This window comes from Bos grunniens, chromosome 9, assembly GCF_055505025.1.
Source record: "Bos grunniens cultivar Pamir isolate PY7600 chromosome 9, Bosgru_T2T1.0, whole genome shotgun sequence".
Lineage (NCBI taxonomy): Eukaryota > Metazoa > Chordata > Mammalia > Artiodactyla > Bovidae > Bos > Bos grunniens.
In genome coordinates, this window is record NC_141173.1 from 103,379,473 (window position 1) to 103,398,586 (window position 19,114).

General features: G+C 55.7%; 1 protein-coding gene and 1 long non-coding RNA gene across 5 annotated transcripts in view; one reads left to right on the forward strand and one right to left on the reverse strand.

Annotated features, from left to right (window-relative positions):
* KIF25 (kinesin family member 25) overlaps positions 1–19,114 on the forward strand; it is a 48,183-nt gene that overhangs the window by 16,221 nt on the left and 12,848 nt on the right. For 2 of the 4 annotated variants that reach the window (XM_086318746.1, XM_086318744.1), the window contains exons 1-6: positions 2,043–2,273; positions 2,504–2,642; positions 3,227–3,333; positions 5,503–5,591; positions 7,254–7,290; positions 14,313–14,380. In XM_086318746.1, the coding sequence (XP_086174872.1) occupies positions 2,519–2,642; positions 3,227–3,333; positions 5,503–5,591; positions 7,254–7,290; positions 14,313–14,380 (425 nt within the window). In that variant the 5' untranslated portion in view covers positions 2,043–2,273; positions 2,504–2,518. Of the gene's footprint in view, positions 1–2,042; positions 2,274–2,339; positions 2,643–3,226; positions 3,334–5,502; positions 5,592–7,253; positions 7,291–14,312; positions 14,381–19,114 lie in introns of those variants that run through there. The other 2 variants (XM_086318747.1, XM_086318745.1) reach the window with 2 other exon arrangements.
* On the reverse strand, positions 30–2,067 carry LOC147366502 (uncharacterized). The gene is made up of 2 exons (XR_015133460.1): positions 1,938–2,067; positions 30–1,498 (listed from the first exon to the last, which is right to left on the reverse strand). It is a non-coding gene; the product is annotated as an uncharacterized LOC147366502 (long non-coding RNA).

Genomic DNA, 19,114 nt, shown 5'->3' on the forward strand with positions numbered 1-19,114 from the left:
TGTGCTCTGCTTTCACTTTCACTTTTCACTTTCATGCACTGGAGGAGGAAATGGCAGCCCACTCCAGCGTTCTTGCCTGGAGAATCCCAGGGACGGGGAAGCCTGCTGGGCTGCCGTCTATGGGGTCACACAGAGTCGGACACGACTGAAGCGACGCAGCAGCAGCAGCCGTGGCGGCGTTTGTGTTATGGGAGTTTAGTTGACTGACAATGTCGCGTTAGTCTCTGCTGTACAGAGAAGTGATTCACTCACATTCGCACGTTCGGGTTTCTAAATATTCTTTTCCATTGTGGTTTATCACGGTGGATCTGCTCTTTTAAAATAACTTCCTTGTTTATTTTTGTCTGTGCTGGGTCTTTGTTGCTGTTCGGCCTTTTCTCCAGTTGTGGCAAGTGGGCCCTCCCCCACCAGAGACCATGGGAGCCTCTGGCCTCCCCACCAGCAGCTCAGGCCGGAGTCCATGTTGCAGTGCTCGGGCTCCTCGTTGCAGCAGCTTCTCCTGCTGTGGACACATGCTCCAGGGCGCACCAGCCCCAGGAGCTGGGCTCAGGGGCTCAGCGGTAGCAGTTCCCAGACTCTCGAGCACAGCCTCAGCAGTTGTGGCTCACGGACATTGCTGCCCTGCGGCATGTGGGATCCTCCCCGGGCAGGCATCGAACCCTTGTCTCCTGCACTGGCAGGTGGAGTCTCCACCACTGAGCCACCAGGGAAGCCTGACGATCCACTCTCATGGAATCACAAGCAGCCTTCGTTTCAGGAAGCAAAGCCCCACAGGGTGTTACGTGTGGACTTTCCATTAGAGGCGACTGCGTGGTCTTGTTTATTAAACGACAAAATGATTCCCATTTTTATAATCAGTAGTAGACGCAGTTCACCGTGGGCATTCTGCTTTCCGAAACTAAAGAGAAGGCTAAACCTCAGAGTCCGATTGAGGCCTCATGCAGAGACAGGAAGGAAACGCGTCTTGGCCGCAAGGCGAAGTGCTGCATGCTCCTGGTTGTGGAATTTCATACGTCACAGTTGCTCTCACCCACGCTTCGCGTCAAATGTTAGAAAACTGGCTCGTACACATCTCATTAAATGGTGTTTGTACAGCAATGGCACCCCACTCCAGTCCTCTTGCCTGGAAAATCCCACGGATGGAGGAGCCTGGTAGGCTGCAGTCCATGGGGTCGCTAAGAGTCGGACACGACTGAGCGACTTCACTTTCAGTTTTCACTTTCATGCATTGGAGAAGAAATGGCAACCCACTCCAGTGTTCTTGCCTGGAGAATCCCAGGGACAGGGAAGCCTGGTGGGCTGCCGTCTATGGGGTTGCACAGAGTCGGACACGACTGAAGCAAGTTAGCAGCAGCACAGCAGATTATCCAAGAGAGCACCTCCTTTAAAGCACTGCGGCTCCTGGCAGGAGCGGGGGGCGAGGCACACAGTCTGCCGGCGATTCTCCAGGGTGGGTGCCTTTCGAGCGCTGTTCCCCTTTTGTTACAAACAGTGTGACCTGGGTAAAGATTAGAAGGAAAAAAGATCATCATTGCAGCAATAGAAGCACCATCTGTTAATAGGGTTAGTTTGCCCTGGGGTGGTTCCCCGCCCCGCCCCCAGCATGAGCTGCATTAGTTTATTTAGAATGGGTTTGTATGGAATTAATTCTTCATTCTCTTCCAACTGGGTAAAATTAATCCATCCTTCAGTGAAGTATATAACTTTATCTGCGTTCCACAAAGTGAAAATAATTTAATTCAATTTAGTTTTGATGTTTTATGAAAATGTTTCCTAAACACACTGAAACGGTCCCCACTTTATAGCCAGAAAGACTTAGGAAAGGGACCAAGAACGTGTGTTTCAGCCCAGGTAGGGGTCCATGAGTTAAGCGTTTGGTATTAAAGGGCAGCACCTCCGTCCTTTCACTTCATGGACCGGTCTTCGCGCCAGCATACCTCCAAGTTATTTCAGTGCTGTTCAGCTGGGCTGTCGCATTGTTCCCGGGGCTCTGGAATCCAGTGTTTGTGTGCCTGGAATTCCGCTGTGCACGTTTATAACCCAGGCGGGCATTGTTCTCACGCCTGGGGAGTAGATTAGAGCTTTGTTCCCGGGAGGGGAGCCCCCTGTCGCAGGAAGTAAACAGCAGGCGGAAAATCGTTACAGTCGAACTCTCCACTGGGCCATGGGCTGCGCTTCCTACGGAAGCTGGTGAAAGACCTGATTTTCTTAAGCACTTCAGCTGCACAAGTGTGTAAAGCCACCCAGGCTGCTTTGTGAAGTGCAGACCCCAGGTCTGGGCTCAGTGCTGGGAGGGAGCCAGGGCGTGTCTGTGTGCCTGGCGAGCGTGCCTGGGTCTGGGTTGAGGACAACGGCCTGACCAGATCTGGGTCTGATCGACCGTGTGTGGTTGTGCCTTGTGCCGGGGCGGGCTGTGTCCTCACCCTGTGGAAGTCCGGTGAGTGCGCTGTGATGAGCAGCAGCCATGCCCATCATGTTAGTCGTGTGGGTCCTTGTTTTGCAGAAGCTGAAACGAGAGATGGAGGCGCTTCGGTCCTCTTCTCGGGGTCTTCTCCAGAGTTACCAGGAGGAGTATCGGGACTGTCTTTCTGAGATAGTTCAGGCCGTCCAGACGGCCCAGCTCCACTGCGAGGCTCTGCTGGGTAAGACAGACCCCGACCGAAGATGCCGCGAGCAGCCCGCCTGGGGCCTGGGCATCCAGCCCCCTCAGTGCTGGGGGCCTGACAGCTCACGGGCAGGGCCGAGTCCCTGCTCTCTGGGTGACCGCTTGACCTCTTGACCTTAACCTGTGGCTGAACAGGGCCCTCTGTGTAAGGGCCCCCACCATGGTGCCCCAGGAACCCACTAGTACCCCCCACCCCACCATGGTGCCCCAGGAACCCACCTAGTACCCCCCCCACCCCACCATGGTGCCCAGGAACCCACTAGTACCCCCCACCCCACCATGGCACCCCAGGAACCCACATAGTGCCCCCTGCCCCACCATGGCACCCCAGGAACCCACCCTGTGCCCCCCACCCTTGTCCAGACCATGGTACAGGCCATCAGGATGGAGATGAGCGTCCATGGCCGCTGTCCTGAGACCCAGGGCCTTCCCTGAGGCTGGCACAGGCTGTATTTTGGTGCCCTGGCTGCCAAGGGCCCAGCCCGCAGCGCACTGGACCCAGGGCTGGTGGAAGGGGCCGGGCCCTCGGGAGCTGCTCCGACGGGGTGACCTTGCCTGCAGCGGCCTATTCGGCGGAGGCGGGGCGTCTGGAGCAGTCCCTGAGGGATGTGACAGAGCGCTGGCAGCAGGAGCTGCGGGAGCGGCGGCGGCTGCAGGACGCCCTGGCGGTGGGTGACCCTCCGCCCGACCCTGACAACGGCGGCAGTGTGGGTGGGGGTCCCTGTCCCCCCGCAGGGGCCGCCGCCTCCCCAGTCCTCTGGCTGCTCTGTCGGGGGCAGGGCTGGGCCCCCAGGCCAGGCTGGGCGATGCGGTGGTGGGAGTTGACCACCCAGCACCTGGGGGGCCTTCGGGCGGGCCGGCGGGCGTGGATGGGGAAGCAGTTTGCAGAGGCGGAGACCCCCAAGCAGGACAGGAGCCCAGTAAAGCCTGAGCCGCCTCTGAGACACTCGCGGGCACAGGGGGCAGGCCCTGCCTCCTCGCCAGTTCTTGTCCACCCAGCCAGTGTCTGTGCAGAGGTGACAGCTGGGCAAGGCCTGGGGATGTGCTCCAGCCTCCGTCCAGACCCGGACTCTTTGGGCCCTAATTACATGTGACGATAGAAATAAGCAGGCAGATTGATGACTTTGAAGATACCAGTTTGGAAGGAATTGATCGCAGACAGGTTGAACAGCAAGATATTTCAGCAGGCTGCACCTGGCCTGTCCCCGGAACACCGGGCACTTGTGTGGGGACGGGTGTGGCCCCGCCAGCGCCAGCACCACCTGGCTGGGCCGAGGTCCGTTTCTAGGCAGACCAGCAGTTAGAGCCGGCGTCCCCCCACCCTCTGAGCCGCCGTTACTGTGGCTACTCGTGGGCCCTCTGGCCGACCTGCAGCCCAAGCTCGGGTGACAAGTCCCCCGGGGTCGCTGTCTCTTGGCCTCCAGGCTCCTCTGACCTGCCTCTGGCTGCCCACCTGTCCTGGGAGGTCGCGCCTGTCACTCGCAGCTGTGATAACCCCCGGATGACTGGTGGTCTCCCTTCAGCCGCCGCCTCCGGGCATCCCCCACCTCGTCCAGCGGCCACCTCTCCCCAGGCCTCTTGGGTCCCAAGGGTCCGCACAGCTCCCTGAGAAGCCGCGGCTTCTTCCCCGCATCCGGATTTCTGGCCTGGGATGTTTGTGGGCATCTGGCAAGCCTGCAGCTATTTCTCCTGCTTTCTGGGACTGTCTCCAAAGGCTGAGGAGCTGAGGAGGAGGAGCTGATGGCTCCAGAGTCCCCTGGGCACCAAGGCACGGGGTGTCCGTGGAGTCCTGGTGGGGGCTGGCCATTCGTGTCCATGGCTGCCAAGGAAGCTATTGGTTTACCCAGTGGTGTAGACAGAAGCCCCCTCCGAGAAGGAGGGGGCTCCCTCTGCCTAGAGACGTGCTTCTTGTCCCCGACACGACGCTTCAGGAAGGACGCGGAAGGGCTGGGTTGATCTCAGCCGTGTCAGGAGGACGGTGGACATGCCCTGGAGAAGCGAGGGCTGGCAGGGTGAGCAGGCAGGGAGGTTTCCAGGGGAGGCAGGAGCAGGACTTCCAACAAGCTGGGAGAGGAAGGGCCCCTTCAGTGTGGCCCCAAAGCTGTCAAAGGGCCGCGGGTCAGAGGCTCCAGGAAGGGCCCCTTCAGTGTGGCCCCAAAGCTGTCAAAGGGCCGAGGGTCAGAGGCTCCAGGAAGGGCCCTTCAGTGTGGCCCCAAAGCTGTCAAAGGGCCGCGGGTCAAAGGCTCCAGTAGAAGCGTGTAGTGGTGACTCAGAGCTCACCCAGGAGACAGGAGCTCCCTGTTGGAGGGACCCAGGCACAGCCCTGTGGAAACGTGGCCATGTCCACGGGGCTAAACTCAACACGCTCCTGCTGTGAATTCCTAAGATAGCGGGTGCCTCAACTCTGTGAGTCCCGGTGCAGGCAGCTGTGGCTCCCGGGCTGTGCTGGTGGAGGTTCAGGGGCTTATTCTTCGTCTCTGTTTCTGCATCGTCTCCTCACATCTACCCCTGGGAGGGTCTGGGTGACAAGCCGCTCAGAAGCCTTTTCGAATCCCTGAGAGATTAGCCCGGGGCGCGGTTACACGGCAGCCTCTCGATGTGCACAGCCCCATGGTAATCATCTGCCACGTGAGCAAATGTAAGAGTGAATTTTTAAAAACGTCTGTGTCATTTGAGGTGACACAGACACTCCCTGCTCCGCGGGGTTTTCTCACTCGTTGAGGCTTGTGGGAAAGTCCAGCGCTCACGTCTCGGGAAAGTCCTTAGCAGACGCTCTTCGAGGAAATGGTCCCTGGGTTCCACGCGCTCCCAGGCTCACAGGAAACCTGCTGCTTCAGGAGCTGAAGGGCAACATCAGAGTCCACTGTCGGATCCGCCCTCTGCTGCCCTTTGATGACGAGGCTCAGGAGCCGGTCTCACCAGACAGGTAACCTGCTTCCTCACTCTGTGTGCGTACATGTGCACACACGTGTATTTGTGTGTGTGAACATACACGTGTGTATGTTGTGTGCGTGTGCATTGTGTGCACACGTGTGTGGTGTGTTGTGTGCACACGTGTGTTGCGTGTTGTCTGCACATGTGTGTTGTGTGCACACATGTGTGTTGTGTGTTGTGTGCACACACATGTGTGTGTTTAGGGACAGAGCACAGAAGCGGCACCTGCCTCCTATGTTCTGGTCTCTGGATGAGGCCCTTTTCTGGATGGAGCTGACTTGCTAAGAGTGAGTGAGTGGCTGCCAGTCTCTCTGGAATGTGCCTGAACGCGGCCAAAACATCTGAGCAAGAAAGAGAGGGGTTCGTAGGGGCCCTGCTGCCCAGGCGCTCGGGCAGCCTTTAGTGGTGCAGGCTGCTCTTGCTGGTCCCTGCCCTCTGATTGCCCCCAGAGCCCCTCAGAGATCAGGGGTGGTCACTACTCAGCTCCCGACTGAGAGAAAGTGTCCGTGGTGACGGGTGACATCAAGTTACCTGAAGTTCGTTTCCTTGAAAATCATAACCCTGACTTTCCCTTCTTTCTCCGATGAAACACATGCCCGGTGGACGTCTCCACAGGGCGGCCCGTCGGAGCAGCTCCTGACTCTGGGCCTCCCCGGCCCGCGTCCCACTCAGCCCACAGCGTCCTCTGCCCTGCCGGGTCGGGCCAGGCCCGCCCGAGGGCTCGCGGTGGCCGCTCACACCCGCCCCTGTGACTGCACTCACCGAGGCCCTCCCGGTGCCCCGCCCGCACGTCCTTCTTCTGTGAAGGCCCGTCCGCTCTGCTCTCTGCACGAGCTACAGTGCAGCGCTTGGCCTTGGAGGGCCTTTAGGAAGCCCTCGGTCAGTCCTGCGTGTGAAACAAGTGGTGGAGTGTCTAACTCTGCAGCGCGGTCCAGCAGCCAGCGGTCCCGAAACGTGGCGTCTCCGTGAATGTGCTCTGGGTGCTGTTTGCGGATGGCCCCGTCGCATTACTAATCTGCTTCTGTGCTGCCTGACGGGGTCACTCCCTGCCTCAGGTGGTCTGTGACTAAATGAATTAAAGTTAAGTAATCTGGACGCGTAGCTTCTCAGCTGCTCCGGCCACGTCTCAGGTGCGCCGCTGGACGGCTCATCATCACAGAAGTCTGTCAGACAGCACCGCCCTGGGCTGTTCAGCGTGGTGAAGCTTCCCGAGAGGCGTCGTGAACTGGGTTTCACGTTCTCCTGTCATTTGCGGTTACTCACTTCCAGCGCTGGCGCGTGTCGCCTCTCTCTGGGTTTGCGGTTGCGAACTGGGGCTCCTGCGGGCAGAGACCTCGGCAGGCCTTTCTTTGTGTCGGTCACCCCAAGCTCCCCACTCGGGCTGTCTGTGTAGGAGGCGTTTACATGTAGACGTACGTGTCCCACAGCACAGCTAGAGAATGCAAAAGTACCCAACAGAGCGGAGGTGTGTGGGGAAAATGCGCCAAGATAAGGGGAGGGGAGCGGGAGCGGAGGGAAGGACAGAGAAGTCGAGACCCAGACGCAGGACGCCAGGGACCGAGAGGGGGGAGCCGGAAGCGAGCCCGAAGTCTGGGATACGGGGGCGGCAGGAGCTCCATCGTAACGCGTGTCTTCCATGCTGTTTATCCCTCAGCTCCGTGTCCGGAGGAGTGGTCCACGCAGTCGATGACGTGAGTGAATCTTCCTTACACTTTATATCTGGGAGCGTTCCGTCTGACGGTTCAAATATGCCACCGCTGAGTGATTCGGAGGCTGAGTGAATAGGAAGCACCTCTTCCTTTATTGATGCTTTCTTAGTTAATGTTTCTGTTTCTTGATTTCTATCAGACGTGGAATTCGTGAGGCGTTGGGTGCCTGTCCCATGTGAGCCCATAAGGCTGTTCGCCTGTAGCTCTAAGGGAGGGAAGCCACACCCCTTTCATTAATTCTCCAGCCCCCACGTCAATCCATGCACATGAGTGAGTCCTAACATTTGCAGGAAAGAAGTGCAAGTATAAAACGAATAGTTAAGAATGAACTTAGTCATGTAAATTTAAAACAGACACTTCTGTTATGAACTCATAATTGTCTTTTCCCTTTAAAGCCCAATTTTCCTCATATTTGAGCTTCCCTGGTGGCTCAGCTGGTAAATAATCCACCTGCAATGCGGGAGACCTGGGTTTGATCCCTGGTTTGGGAAGATCCCCTGCAGAAGGGAAAGGCTACCCACTCCAGTATCCTGGCCTGGAGAATTCCATGGATGGTGTAGGCCATGGGGTCGCAAAGAGTGGGACATGACTGAGTGACTCTCACTTCACTTTCTTTGCTCACATTTATCTGTTGAAAAGGCCAGAAGCAGCAGTGGGTGCAGGGCGGTGGGGTTCCTTAAGGGGTCATGGGTCACAGGTCCTGACGAGCCTGGGACAGGGGAAGGGGAAGGGTCAGGACTTCCTGCTGGAGGACTCAGAGCCTATTTAACAGAGCACCCACGGGTGTCAGACGGAACAGTGGAGCTTAGGGGGTGAATGACGCAGACCAAAATAACATGCTCTTACGAAAACCTTCAGTTCACAGCTATTACTATTTTTAGATCTCGTTGACCAGCTTGGGAGAGCACTGGCATGTGGGTCCTTTACTCTGAGACGTGATAAAGAAAGAAGGAGACCTTCTGTGGCCCTTCCTGATGAACTCGTTTCAGGGCAAACGCATCACTGAGGAGGGAAAGTTCTTCACTGGAGATTCTAGTGAACGCATCCTGGAGGTGAAAAATATCAGTCGTGTCTGACTCTTTTGCGACCCCGTGGACTGTAGCCTATCCATGGAACTTTCCAGGCGAGAGTACAGGAGTGGGTAGCCATTCCCTTCTCCAGGGGATCTTCCCGACCCAGGGGTTGGACCCGGTCTCCTGCATTGCAGACGGGTTCTTTACTGTCTGAGCCACAGGGAAGCCCAAAGATACTGGGTGAGGGTCCTCTGTCCTGCCCTATCCAATTTTGTGTGTGTCTGAAAGTCTCCATAAATTAAAGTTTTAAAAGATGTCCTAGCTGTATTATGACCATCACAAAATGAATTGCTACAGTTTTAGCTCCGTTATTGACCATTGTCATTGAACGTGAAAGTCCAGGCCCTTTAGAGTACAGCGGCCTCTTGGAAGGTGACCAGTCCTGGGCTGCATTGACTGCCCTCAGGCTCGGCGCTTGTCTGCCAGGCCCGTTGTCTGAATCAGTCTTATTGTGAAAACATATTATAAACTTGAGCAACTCTTTTGTTTTCATTTTATTTTATTGTTTTAAAATATACTCTTTTTGCTGGCCTCACAGTCAGGCATTTGGGATCTTAGTTCCCTGAGCAGGGGTCAAACCCTGCCCCCGGGACTGACAGGAAGTCTCAGCAACTCTTTTTAAAGTAGTTTCAGTTAATGGATTGATAGCTTAATTTTTTAAAATAAAGAAACCATGAAAATTGTTGCAGCTGATTATGAAATTCCGTATAAAATAAGCATTTTAAACTCCTTGTTTTCAGTACTTTTCTTCTGCTGTTTGGTGCCTTGTAGGCTGCTTTCAGTATGAGTGTCGTGGGGTTGAGCAGAAGACCAGCTAATCCTCATCATTAGGAGTTTGAGTCAAGGGAGTCCTCGGGACGACCGTACGGCCCCCACCTCCATTTCTAAGTGGTTAAGCTACTGCCTTTCCTACGTCTCCCGAGCTCTGAGGGCATCTGGTCCCTGCGGGGAGCTTCCTGTGGGGGCACATCCGCCCCCCAGCCCCGCCCCCAGTGACGGGGCTCCCTCTGTGGTTTGGTTACATCTTCATCCTCCTCGTGGTCCCCGCCCGTCCTGGCAGACTCCACTGAGTCTTCACACTCGGAACTTGGAGGGTTTAGGAAAATGTTTTACCCATCAAGATGAGATAAAGTTTCTTTCCACTGGGGCCTTTCGGATTGTGCTTTAGGAAACCGGCAGAATCCAAGTCACGCTTCACCTTCACTTGACCCGTCTGTTAAAGGCCTTCCTGCCACTGAAGGTGCTGAGGACGCAAGTGGTCTGCCCGTGACCCTGGCCCTCTGGGCTCCCGCGTTGTGCTTTTATTCCCAGGAGTCCGGCGCGAGTTTGCATTTGTCGTGGGCGTGTGGTGCAGCTCTGCGTTTCTTGCTTTCGGCTGAGCTGCGTGTTTGTGGCGGCTCGTGCCCTGCAGCAGGTGGGGTCTTAGTCCCCGGACCAGGGACCGAGCCCGTGTGCCCTGAATTGGAAGGCGGACTGCTCACTGCTGGCCCCCAGGGAAGTCCTTTAGCGCTTGATTTTGATTTGCGATCCGATTCCACATTGCAGGGTTCTGGATTCAGCCTACAAATAAAGCCCGTCCCAGACGGAGTCGGCCTCTGTGCCGGCTCTGGGTCGCCAGGGCTGCCCATTGTGTCTCTTGCTTGGTTTGCTTGTTTGATGTGGAGGAAGAGATTCTGGCTTGGCCGGGAGAGCGTGAGATGGCCCATTTGCGTCTCAAACACAAATGCTCCAGAGAGGGTTCTCATTGTCCCTCCGATGGCCGTCAACCCCACCCCACACCGCCTCAGGGCCTGGCACATGCCGTCCCATCCTGATGCCCACCCCCACCTGGCTCCCCTACACATCCTCAGCACACCGTGTGAGCATCACGGCCTCAGGAAGGCCCTTCCTGCTGTCCGGCCTCACGAGGACGCTCTCCCTTGCAGTCTCACCGCATCTGTATTTCTCTTGGAGGTTCTTTGTGGTATTTCAGGCAGTTCTGTGGTGAAGCCCGTCTGTGTTGCCAGACAGGCAGGCGCGCGTCCCTTCTGCTCCCTGGAGGCTCCGTTCAGCTTCCGGCTCGGGCAGCTCTCCAAACATACTTGTCGTGAGGGGATGAAGAGGTGGAAGCGCGTTTCCAGCTTGATTTGCTTCTGGGCAGATTGTATTCAGAGACTGAGACAGTTTTTTGCCAATATCGGCCTTAACCCAGGTTCACCGTGGGAATGCAAATGGGTTCGTAAGCCCTTCACATACAGGATAATGTCTCTTAAAAAGCCAATTAAGCAGTAACACACTGCAAGGGCTTCCCTGGAGGCTCAGTGGTAAAGAACTTGCTTGCCAACACCGGAGACACGGGTTTCATCCCTGGCCTGGGAGCATCTCACGTGTCTCGGACCAAGTAAGAAAGATTAAAAACAAAGCAACATAATACGAACATGCTGGCCTGATTGTGCATTGCTCCAGGCAAGGGGGACGAAAGAAAGGAAGTGCTGGCGGAGCTGAGGCGAGCCTTGCTGGAAGCTGGCTCCGGCAGGGCAGCCTCCCCAGCCGCGTGCAGGTCCAGCTCCTACAAACCCGCCTGCCGGCCCGCCTGGTTCCGGGTCCCTGTGCTCTGCTGCCCAAGGCACCTCCCTTAACCCCACGGCTCAGTCTCGCCCGCGTTCAGGCCGAGTCCTCGAGCCGCCTGGCCTTTGAGTCTCCTCCCTCGTCTCCCCCTCTCCCTGACCGTTGGTCTGTCCAGCAGTCTCGGCCCAGGGCCTGGGCTTCTCCCACCGTCCACGTGACAGCGTGCCCTTGCCGCCCAGCGCACCGCTGTATCTTCTGCACGTCCGAGGAGTGGACGTCAGGACCTCAGGCTTGGCTGGGCAGCTCGATCCCAGGAGACGGGGGCTCTGGTGGGGCTCTGGTGGGGCGGCAGCATGGGGATGAAGAAGGTGGTGGTTGGGGCTGTGGGCTCTCACTGGAGCCTCTGACCGAGCCGCTGTCCCCACTCCTGGCCGGCCGGCGGTGCCCTCCACCAGGGACGCTGGATGATGCACTGCTCCTTCCCTGTAACTGATCGGCTCTCAAGCCGAGAGGCAGCTCCCAGCGTCCTGCGGAGGCCACCGGTGAAGTTCCTGCTGAGGTCGTGAGCGTGTGGAGGGAAGCGTGTCATTGGGTTTTCATGCGCTGCTGGCCTCCTGGAGCCCGACCGGTCCATCTCTGTCCACCGGGAGCTGCTTCAGGTCCCGCTTGTCCAGTCTCAGGGAGGACCCTGTTGCTGCCGTGGATTTATCCCAGGCTCACGTCCAGCTGACCCCTCTCCACCCCCTCGGGGCCTGCAGGTTGGAGGGAAGCCTGTCTCTCACTTTTATAGTGAGTTTTGTGGGTCTTTGGTTTTGCTATCTGGTTGCTCTGTTTTTGAACGTGGAGATTTAAGGTGATTCAGCATCTGTGCCTGCGTATTTATTTCACTAATTCCCGAGCTTCTCTGAGTCTATCACCTGGTACGAACCAGCCTGTATTTGCTCCCAGGAAGTCGCTACTTGGCTTCAGCTGTATTTTAGCCTCGTGGGTTTGCTGAGACTTGGCCACATGAGTGCAGGAACTGTTGGTGCAGGGGGCCCGGCACGGGCGAGGTGACAGAGGCCGTCTTTTGGGGGTCAAGGTACCCTGTGTCCCCTCCTGGGAGAGGTTGTCACTCCAGGTCTGCAGACTCATGGCCTGTCACAGGGGAAGGAGCAGCACCCCCAAACACGAGGCCGTGTGCTGTGCAGTGGGGATCCCCAATATCTGCCGTGACGTCCCAGAAAGTGTGGGCTCACTCTTCCTGCTGCAGGGGGGCCAGGGCGTGACTGAAGACCCCTGACCTTGGAGAGAAAGGTGTCCAAGGCTTAGAAACCACCCACACAGCCCGACAGCGGCCAGGGTCGGGGGGAAGCGGCGAGGGAACCAGAGGCTTGGCTTCCCTCCTGAATGTGCCTGGCGACCCTTCTCAGCCCCAGATTTCTTTCTGTAAAACGTGGGAGCACAATTAAAATTTGCTGTTAGCTCTAAGACTACAGGACCGAGTTGATGAGTAAGAATTTTACGCCCTATATGCTTTGAAAGCTTCCTAGGGAATTGCATCCAAGTGAAATAGATGATGAAGCAGCTGAATGTAAGGGAGATAGCATTACTGATGGCTGACGCTGAGCATGCTGTTCCTTTGGAGCCTTGTGATTGCACAAGGCAGGGACTGTGAAGTGAGCTCTGGGGATGAACCCTGGTGTCTGGACTCGAGAGGATGTCTAAGGCTCAAGGGCATGAGGATTTGGATACGAGGGGTTACTCTGGATGCTTCTTTGTGAGAAGGCGGGGTGTGCGGTGTCGTGAGGGGACAACGTAGGACAGGCTGGGGAGAACTCGGACGCGGCGACTGCGAAAATGAAGCCCTGCCCTCGGCGGCCTCTCGGATGCTGGTTAAATCCAGCGATCACGCCCAGGGATGGCATCCTGAGGGGTCATGGGACCTCCTGGGGAAGGGGTGGTCTTCATGGCTTTGTATGGTCCTCAGATGGTGACCTGGAGCTTTGGGGTGAGACTGTACACCTTAGCAATTCTCACACAATTCTGTGTGGTTAAGCCCGAGGCATTTGTAGACTTCAGCCTGTCTTCAGACGGGGGGCATGCCTGCACCGTACCTCCTGGGGCACCGGGATTCATTCTGGCTGGTGCTAAAGGAGCAGCCCCACAGTCAGGGAGCAGGAACATGAAGGCTTGCCGCAGGGCGGGGGCTCGGGGCCCAGGCTGCTGGGCAGACTCCAGGTCCAGTGGCCGGGGTGACAGGCAAACCGTTTTGGCCTGCAAAAAAACCCAAATAGGCCACATTTTGGATGTGTATTGAGAAGGCGATGGCACCCACTCCAGCACTCTTGCCCGGACACACACACGTATATAGGTGTGACACCAGCGTTACTAAAATAAATATTAACGTGTGTGTATACTTCCCTGGCAGCTCAGTTGGTAAAGAATCCACTTGCCAAGCATAAGATTTGGGTTTGATCTTTGGGTCAGGGAAGACCCCCTGGAGAAGGGAATGGCAGCCCACTCCAGTACTCTTGCTGGGAGAATCCCATGGACGGAGGAGCCTGGCGGGCTGCAGTCCACGGGGTCACAAAGAGTCGGACCCGACTGCGTGAGTCGGCCGCCACGCACACTGATGTTAGTTGGTGATACTGGTAAGACGATGTCAGTAAGACTTGGAGCGCGCCCCCCTCTAGCGTCTCTGACTGCTGTCACGGAAACCTCAGGTGCCCCCGGGCCTCGCATCCCTGCAGCTCTGGGGCTTTCATTCTTCCCTTTTCTATGTTGTGTTCGCATGATTCACGTTTTGTTTTAGAAGTGGAACCGGCTCCAGTGGCTTGTCCTTCCTTTGCTCGAGAGAAACTCAGGTTCCTTTCTTGCTCACAGATCGCCTTGGCTTCTCTCCGTACAGGATGTTGTGTAAGAAAATAGTTTAGCCAGATCAAAAGTTGATGTGTTTGAACAACAATCCACCGGTCGTAACTGAATTATAACAATATCTGAGAAAGATTCCTTTGGCCCCGGGAAGTCTGACGCCGCCTCACTTGAAAGAGCCGCCGGGGCCGGCTGCCCAGGCCCGGGGCAGAGGAGGAGTGGTGTGCGAGTCTCTCTGTAGACTTGACTCGCTTCTATCAAGAGCCTGGCAGGCTTTCCCTCTAAAAAACCAGAGTGAACCTCACCGTCCTTGGGACCATTTGGCCTGTGTCTCAGTTACTCATTCTATGGAGGAAAACTGAGCCACAAACCGTCTGCAGACAGGGCGGGCTGTGTCCCTGCAGAACCTGTTTACAGCAGCGGCCATCGGCCCGATTGGCCCAGGGGCCGCGCTCTGCCCCCTCTGCTCAGCACTATTAATGCAGCCCTTCGGGGACGACAGCTTGCTTTTTTTTAACTCTTTTCTACTAGGAGACTGTCCTGGTGGAGTGCAACCGGCCTGGCCACGCTTTGATTAATAAGACATACACGTTTGAAAGGTAAGTGCTTTTCGAGACGACAGGTAGAGCAAAGTCACACGAATGGAAACCTTGCACCAGGGTTTGGTTAACAAAAGGCACAATTCATCCTATCATTTTGACTGGTTGCAAAGGGGCAAAGGCAGTTCAGTGGAGAAAGGTCAGTCTTTTCCACAGGTGATGCTGGGACAACTGGACGTCCCCGGGCAGAAATGAAAGGGTCTTTGTGCAGATGTCACAGCTTTGGCAAAAATGAAGTAAAGTGGAAGCTGAGTGTCAAGCCTGAAACCACCAGCTTTAGAAGGTGCATAGAGGAAGCCTTCGTGACCTTGGGTGAAGATGGGGTTCTCAGAAACGTGCCCAAAGCATGATCCATGAGAGAGTCAGAAGTTAAACTTTCTATTTTGTTTATGATACTGTTAAGAGGATGAGGGGACAAGCCACACACTGGAGAAAATATTTGGAAATCACATAGCTTACAAAGGACCGGATCCAGAATACACACAGAACCCTGGAAAATCAGAGAACAGACAGCCCAGTGAACAAGCCGGCAAAACACCCAAACAGACATCACTCCAAGGACGGAGGCTCAAGGTCCAGTTACGTGGGAAATGCGCTGACAGCCCAAGGCGATGGCAGGCGGAGGAGTAAACCCCTGACCACTGGACCCAGCAGCCTCTCCCGGGCATTCACCCAAGACTCACGGAAATGTTTACACTCATGTTTGCACAAACCGTGACAGTGGGTGTTGACAGCTGCTTCACTCACGACCGACAAAACCGGGGACAAGCCAGCTGTCCTCAGCCGGTGGGAGGTGGAGCCTGAGGGCCCCGGGGACGGACTGCAGCCCAAAGGGAGGACAGACCACCGTCGTGGGCAGCGGAGGCCAGACCCAGAGGTTCACTGGGACTCGTTCCTTTACAGACGTTCTGGACAAGACTGAACTCTAGTGGCTGCTGGGAGGTGATGGGGGAGAAAATGTCAGTCGCTCCATCATGTGCGACTCTTTGTGACCCCACGGACTGTAGCCGCCAGGCTCCTCTGTCCATGGGGTTCTCCAGGCAAGGATACTGAAGTGAGTTGCCATTTCCTTCTCTAGGGGATTTTCCCAACGCAGGGATTGAACCCGGGTCTCCTGCATTTCGGGCAGACGCTTTACCGCCAGGGCAGCACTTGGTGGGGGCGGGGCTGGTGTGTCTGCCGGGGCTGCTGGGGCATTTCCCAGTGAGGGCTCGCCCTCCCGGGCAGGCGGCAACGCAGTGCGCTGGTCGGCGGGCACAGGGCTGCGGCCCCAGAAAGTAGACTGCACTGTTGGAGGACTTTTAAAATACCAGACATTTTTTCAGAGAGACTTTAACACACCTATCTGTCACTTGTGATAGGGGGATCCTGATTTAATCAAATAAACAAACCATTTAAAACAAATCATGCTGGAGTGACTCTATTCATATCAAAGTTGTTGCTGCTCAGTTGCTGAGTCGTGTCTGACTCTTTGTGACCCCACGGACTGCAGCCGCCAGGCTCCTCTGTCCTTCACTGTCTGCCGGAGCTTGCTCAGACTCGTGTGCACTGAGTCGGTGGTGCCGTCCAACCCTCTCATCCTCCTCCTCCTCCTGCCCTCAGTCTTTCCCTGCATCAGGGTCTTTTCCAAGAAGTCAGTTCTTCACATGAGGTGGCCAATGTATTGGCGCTTCAGCTTCAGCATCAGTCCTTCCAGTGAGTGTTCAGGACTGATTTCCTTCAGGATTGACTGGTTTGGTCTCCTAGCAGTCCAAGGGACTCTCGGGAGTCTTCTCCAGCACCACAGCCTGAAAGCATCAGTTCTTCAGCATTCAGCCTTCTTTATGGTCCAACTCTCACATCTGTACGTGACAGCTGGAAAAACCATGGCTTTAACTATAGGAACCTTTATCGGCAAAGTGATGCCTCTGCTTTTTAATATGCTGTCTAGGTTGGTCACAGCTTTTCTTCCAAAGAGCGAGCATCTTTGACATCATGGCTGCAGTCACCGTCCACAGTGATTTTGGAGCCCAAGAGAATAAAGTCTCTCACTGTTTCCATTGTCTCTCCATCTATTTGCCATAAAGGATGGGACTGGATGCCATGATCTCAGCCTGTTGAATGTTGAGTTTTAAGCCAGCTTTCCCGTTCTCCTCTTTCGCCCTCATCAGCAGGCTGTCTGTTTCCTCTTGGCTTGATTTCAGATAAATAATAATATTACCCGGGAGCAAGAGGGTCATTTCCTAATAACAAAGGAGTCCACGCTGAGAGGACTCACAGCCCTGAAAGTGACAGAGCTTCAGAATAAGAGACGAATGTGGCAGAACCTGAAGGAGAGTCAAAAAGATCTGTCACTGTAAACAGAGATGCTAGCACATCTCTGTCACCACTGGACGGGCGAGGACACGGGGCTCAGCGCAAACGTCTGCCCTCACGACGTGGGAGGGGAGCATCTCCCCGTCTCCCTCGGGTGGGGTGAGCGGCCCTCAGGGTGGTCCCCGTGCTGTTTGCTCAGGGGTGAGGGGCCCTCAGGGTGGTCCCCGTGCTGTCTGCTCAGGGGTGAGGGGCCCTCAGGGTGGTGGTCTCCCTGCTGTCTGGTCGGGGGTGAGGGGCCCTCAGGGTGGGCGTCCCCGTGCTGTCTGCTCAGGGCTCCTCGGGTGTTTAGACCCCGGGAGCACGCAGGCACGATGCTGCCCTGGGGATCAGCCACCGGGAGGCGCACAGCCCCGCCCGGCTCTGACCCAGGACACTGCGAGGGCACCGACGCAGCTGCTTTTGGCTCCAGGGTCACGTCCAGTTATTTATTTGGCTGTGCTGGGCTGTAGTCAGCACGTGGGATCCGTGGTCTTCACTGAGGCACGCAGCACGTGAGAGTTAGTTCCCTGAGCCGGGATGGAACCCGCACTGGGAATGCAGGGTCTTGGCCACGGGACCAGGGAAGCCCCACTCAACTCCTTGCCTTTTAGGAAACTGTCAGTGGACCCAGGGTCGGGAGAAAGTGGTCTCTCCAGAGTACAGAAAATAGTATTATTTTTAAAGTGACAGGAACTGACCCAAAATGCAGTGGGAAAAATCGGTCACTTTTATTGTTTGAGGATAGTTTGTGCAGCAGGCAGCTGAGGCCTCCTGGCTGTGCTTGTCTGTTGTGTGTCTCTTTATGCTGTGATGTATCTGCCAACATATTTGCAGTAGTTTCTAGGTGTAGCCGCTCCAGCGTCGACTGAGCCCATTACGAGCAAGACGCTATTTGGGACCCACGGAGCGGACGAGGCTAGGCCGTCCCTTCGGCCAGCGTCCAGCTCAGGGGAGGGCGGGGCGGGCAGAGGCACAGGCCCTGGGCCTCCACAGCCAGCTGACCGGGAGGAGCCAGGAGCAGAGAAGGGTCCCCTCACCCCGGCCTGCGTTCCGCCCCCCGCTCCACCCCCGTTCTGACCTTCCGTGTCCCCAGCCCGTGTGGGCCCCAGGTTGGCTGCTGGCCGTGGGGAGAAACGGCATCTCTCTGTGCCCCTGGAGGTCAGGTCCAACGTCCTTCCTGTGACTCTGACGTGTTTCTGCAAAGTCTTCCTATCTCTAGCTGTTTTTCCATGAAAGTATAGAAAGGATTTCTAATGTAAGGAATTGATTAGAAGTTTAAGGAATGCTCTATTATATTCTAAATTTGCTCTTCTCTATTTTTAGGGGCACTTTATATATTAGGGAAATCAACCTTTTGTCTGTGATTGAGTTGCCTCTATTTCCCTCACAGTCACTTGTATCTTTTTCCTCGCGCCTGATAGCGTTCAGCCACCTAAAAGGTCTTTGCCTCCCTTTATCGTAATCATAGTTGGGAGCCTCCTGGGTCACACAGGAATACGCCCACAGGCTCTGGTACTTGCACGGTCCGATTTCTTACATGGATCGGATCTCACGACCCACTTGGGACGGGACCCAGTGAACTGGGTGAGGTGGGGACATCTCCATGGTGAGACTTCATAGCCAAGAACACAGTGCCGAATGCCTGCTCGCTCATTCACGTGGAATTACGTGTCTTTCAGGGGTGGTTCATGTTTTCTTCATAAAGGGTTTAGACATTTCTTTTCAAATTCCTGCCTAGGGTTTTTAAATTTTCGTTTTCCTATCTCGTGTACCATCTTTCTCCCGTTATACCTGGGAGCTCGTTTAGTTAGTAAGCCTGAATGCTGTTGGTTTTTGCTCACGAATTGCACCACTTGCTACTTTACTAAACCCTCTTGTTGATGTGGTAACTGTCTCATCATTCAGCTTCAGATTGCTGGGATGTCTGGCCGAATCGGCTCTGAGCAGAGCCAGCGTGTCCTTCTGCTCAGCGATCTGAGGGTCCCTAAGTTAGCTGACAGGGCTCAGTACTATGTTGAGTAGCGGAGCAGGCAGCAGGCCTGTGAGAGGCCTTTCCTCCTTCGTGAGAAGGACTCCAGTGTCTCTTTAAATAAGATGTGCATGAAGCCTAAAATGTTTCCCATTCAGAAGGACTTTGCCACCCATGAACATTTGTGAAGACATTCGGCCAGCTGCTGCTGCTGCTGCTGCTGCTAAGTCGCTTCAGTCGTGTCCGACTCTGTGCGACCAGCTGCAATGACACTTAAAAACCGATGGGAAAAACAAACCGTCAGAACACTGGAGCAATGTGTATACTGCCCTCCTCTTGGATGACATTAAGGAGTTAGTGTTAGTTTTTACAAGTGTGACGGTGGTAACACTGTGATGACTTACTGAAGAGTCGTCATCCCTCGGAGGTAG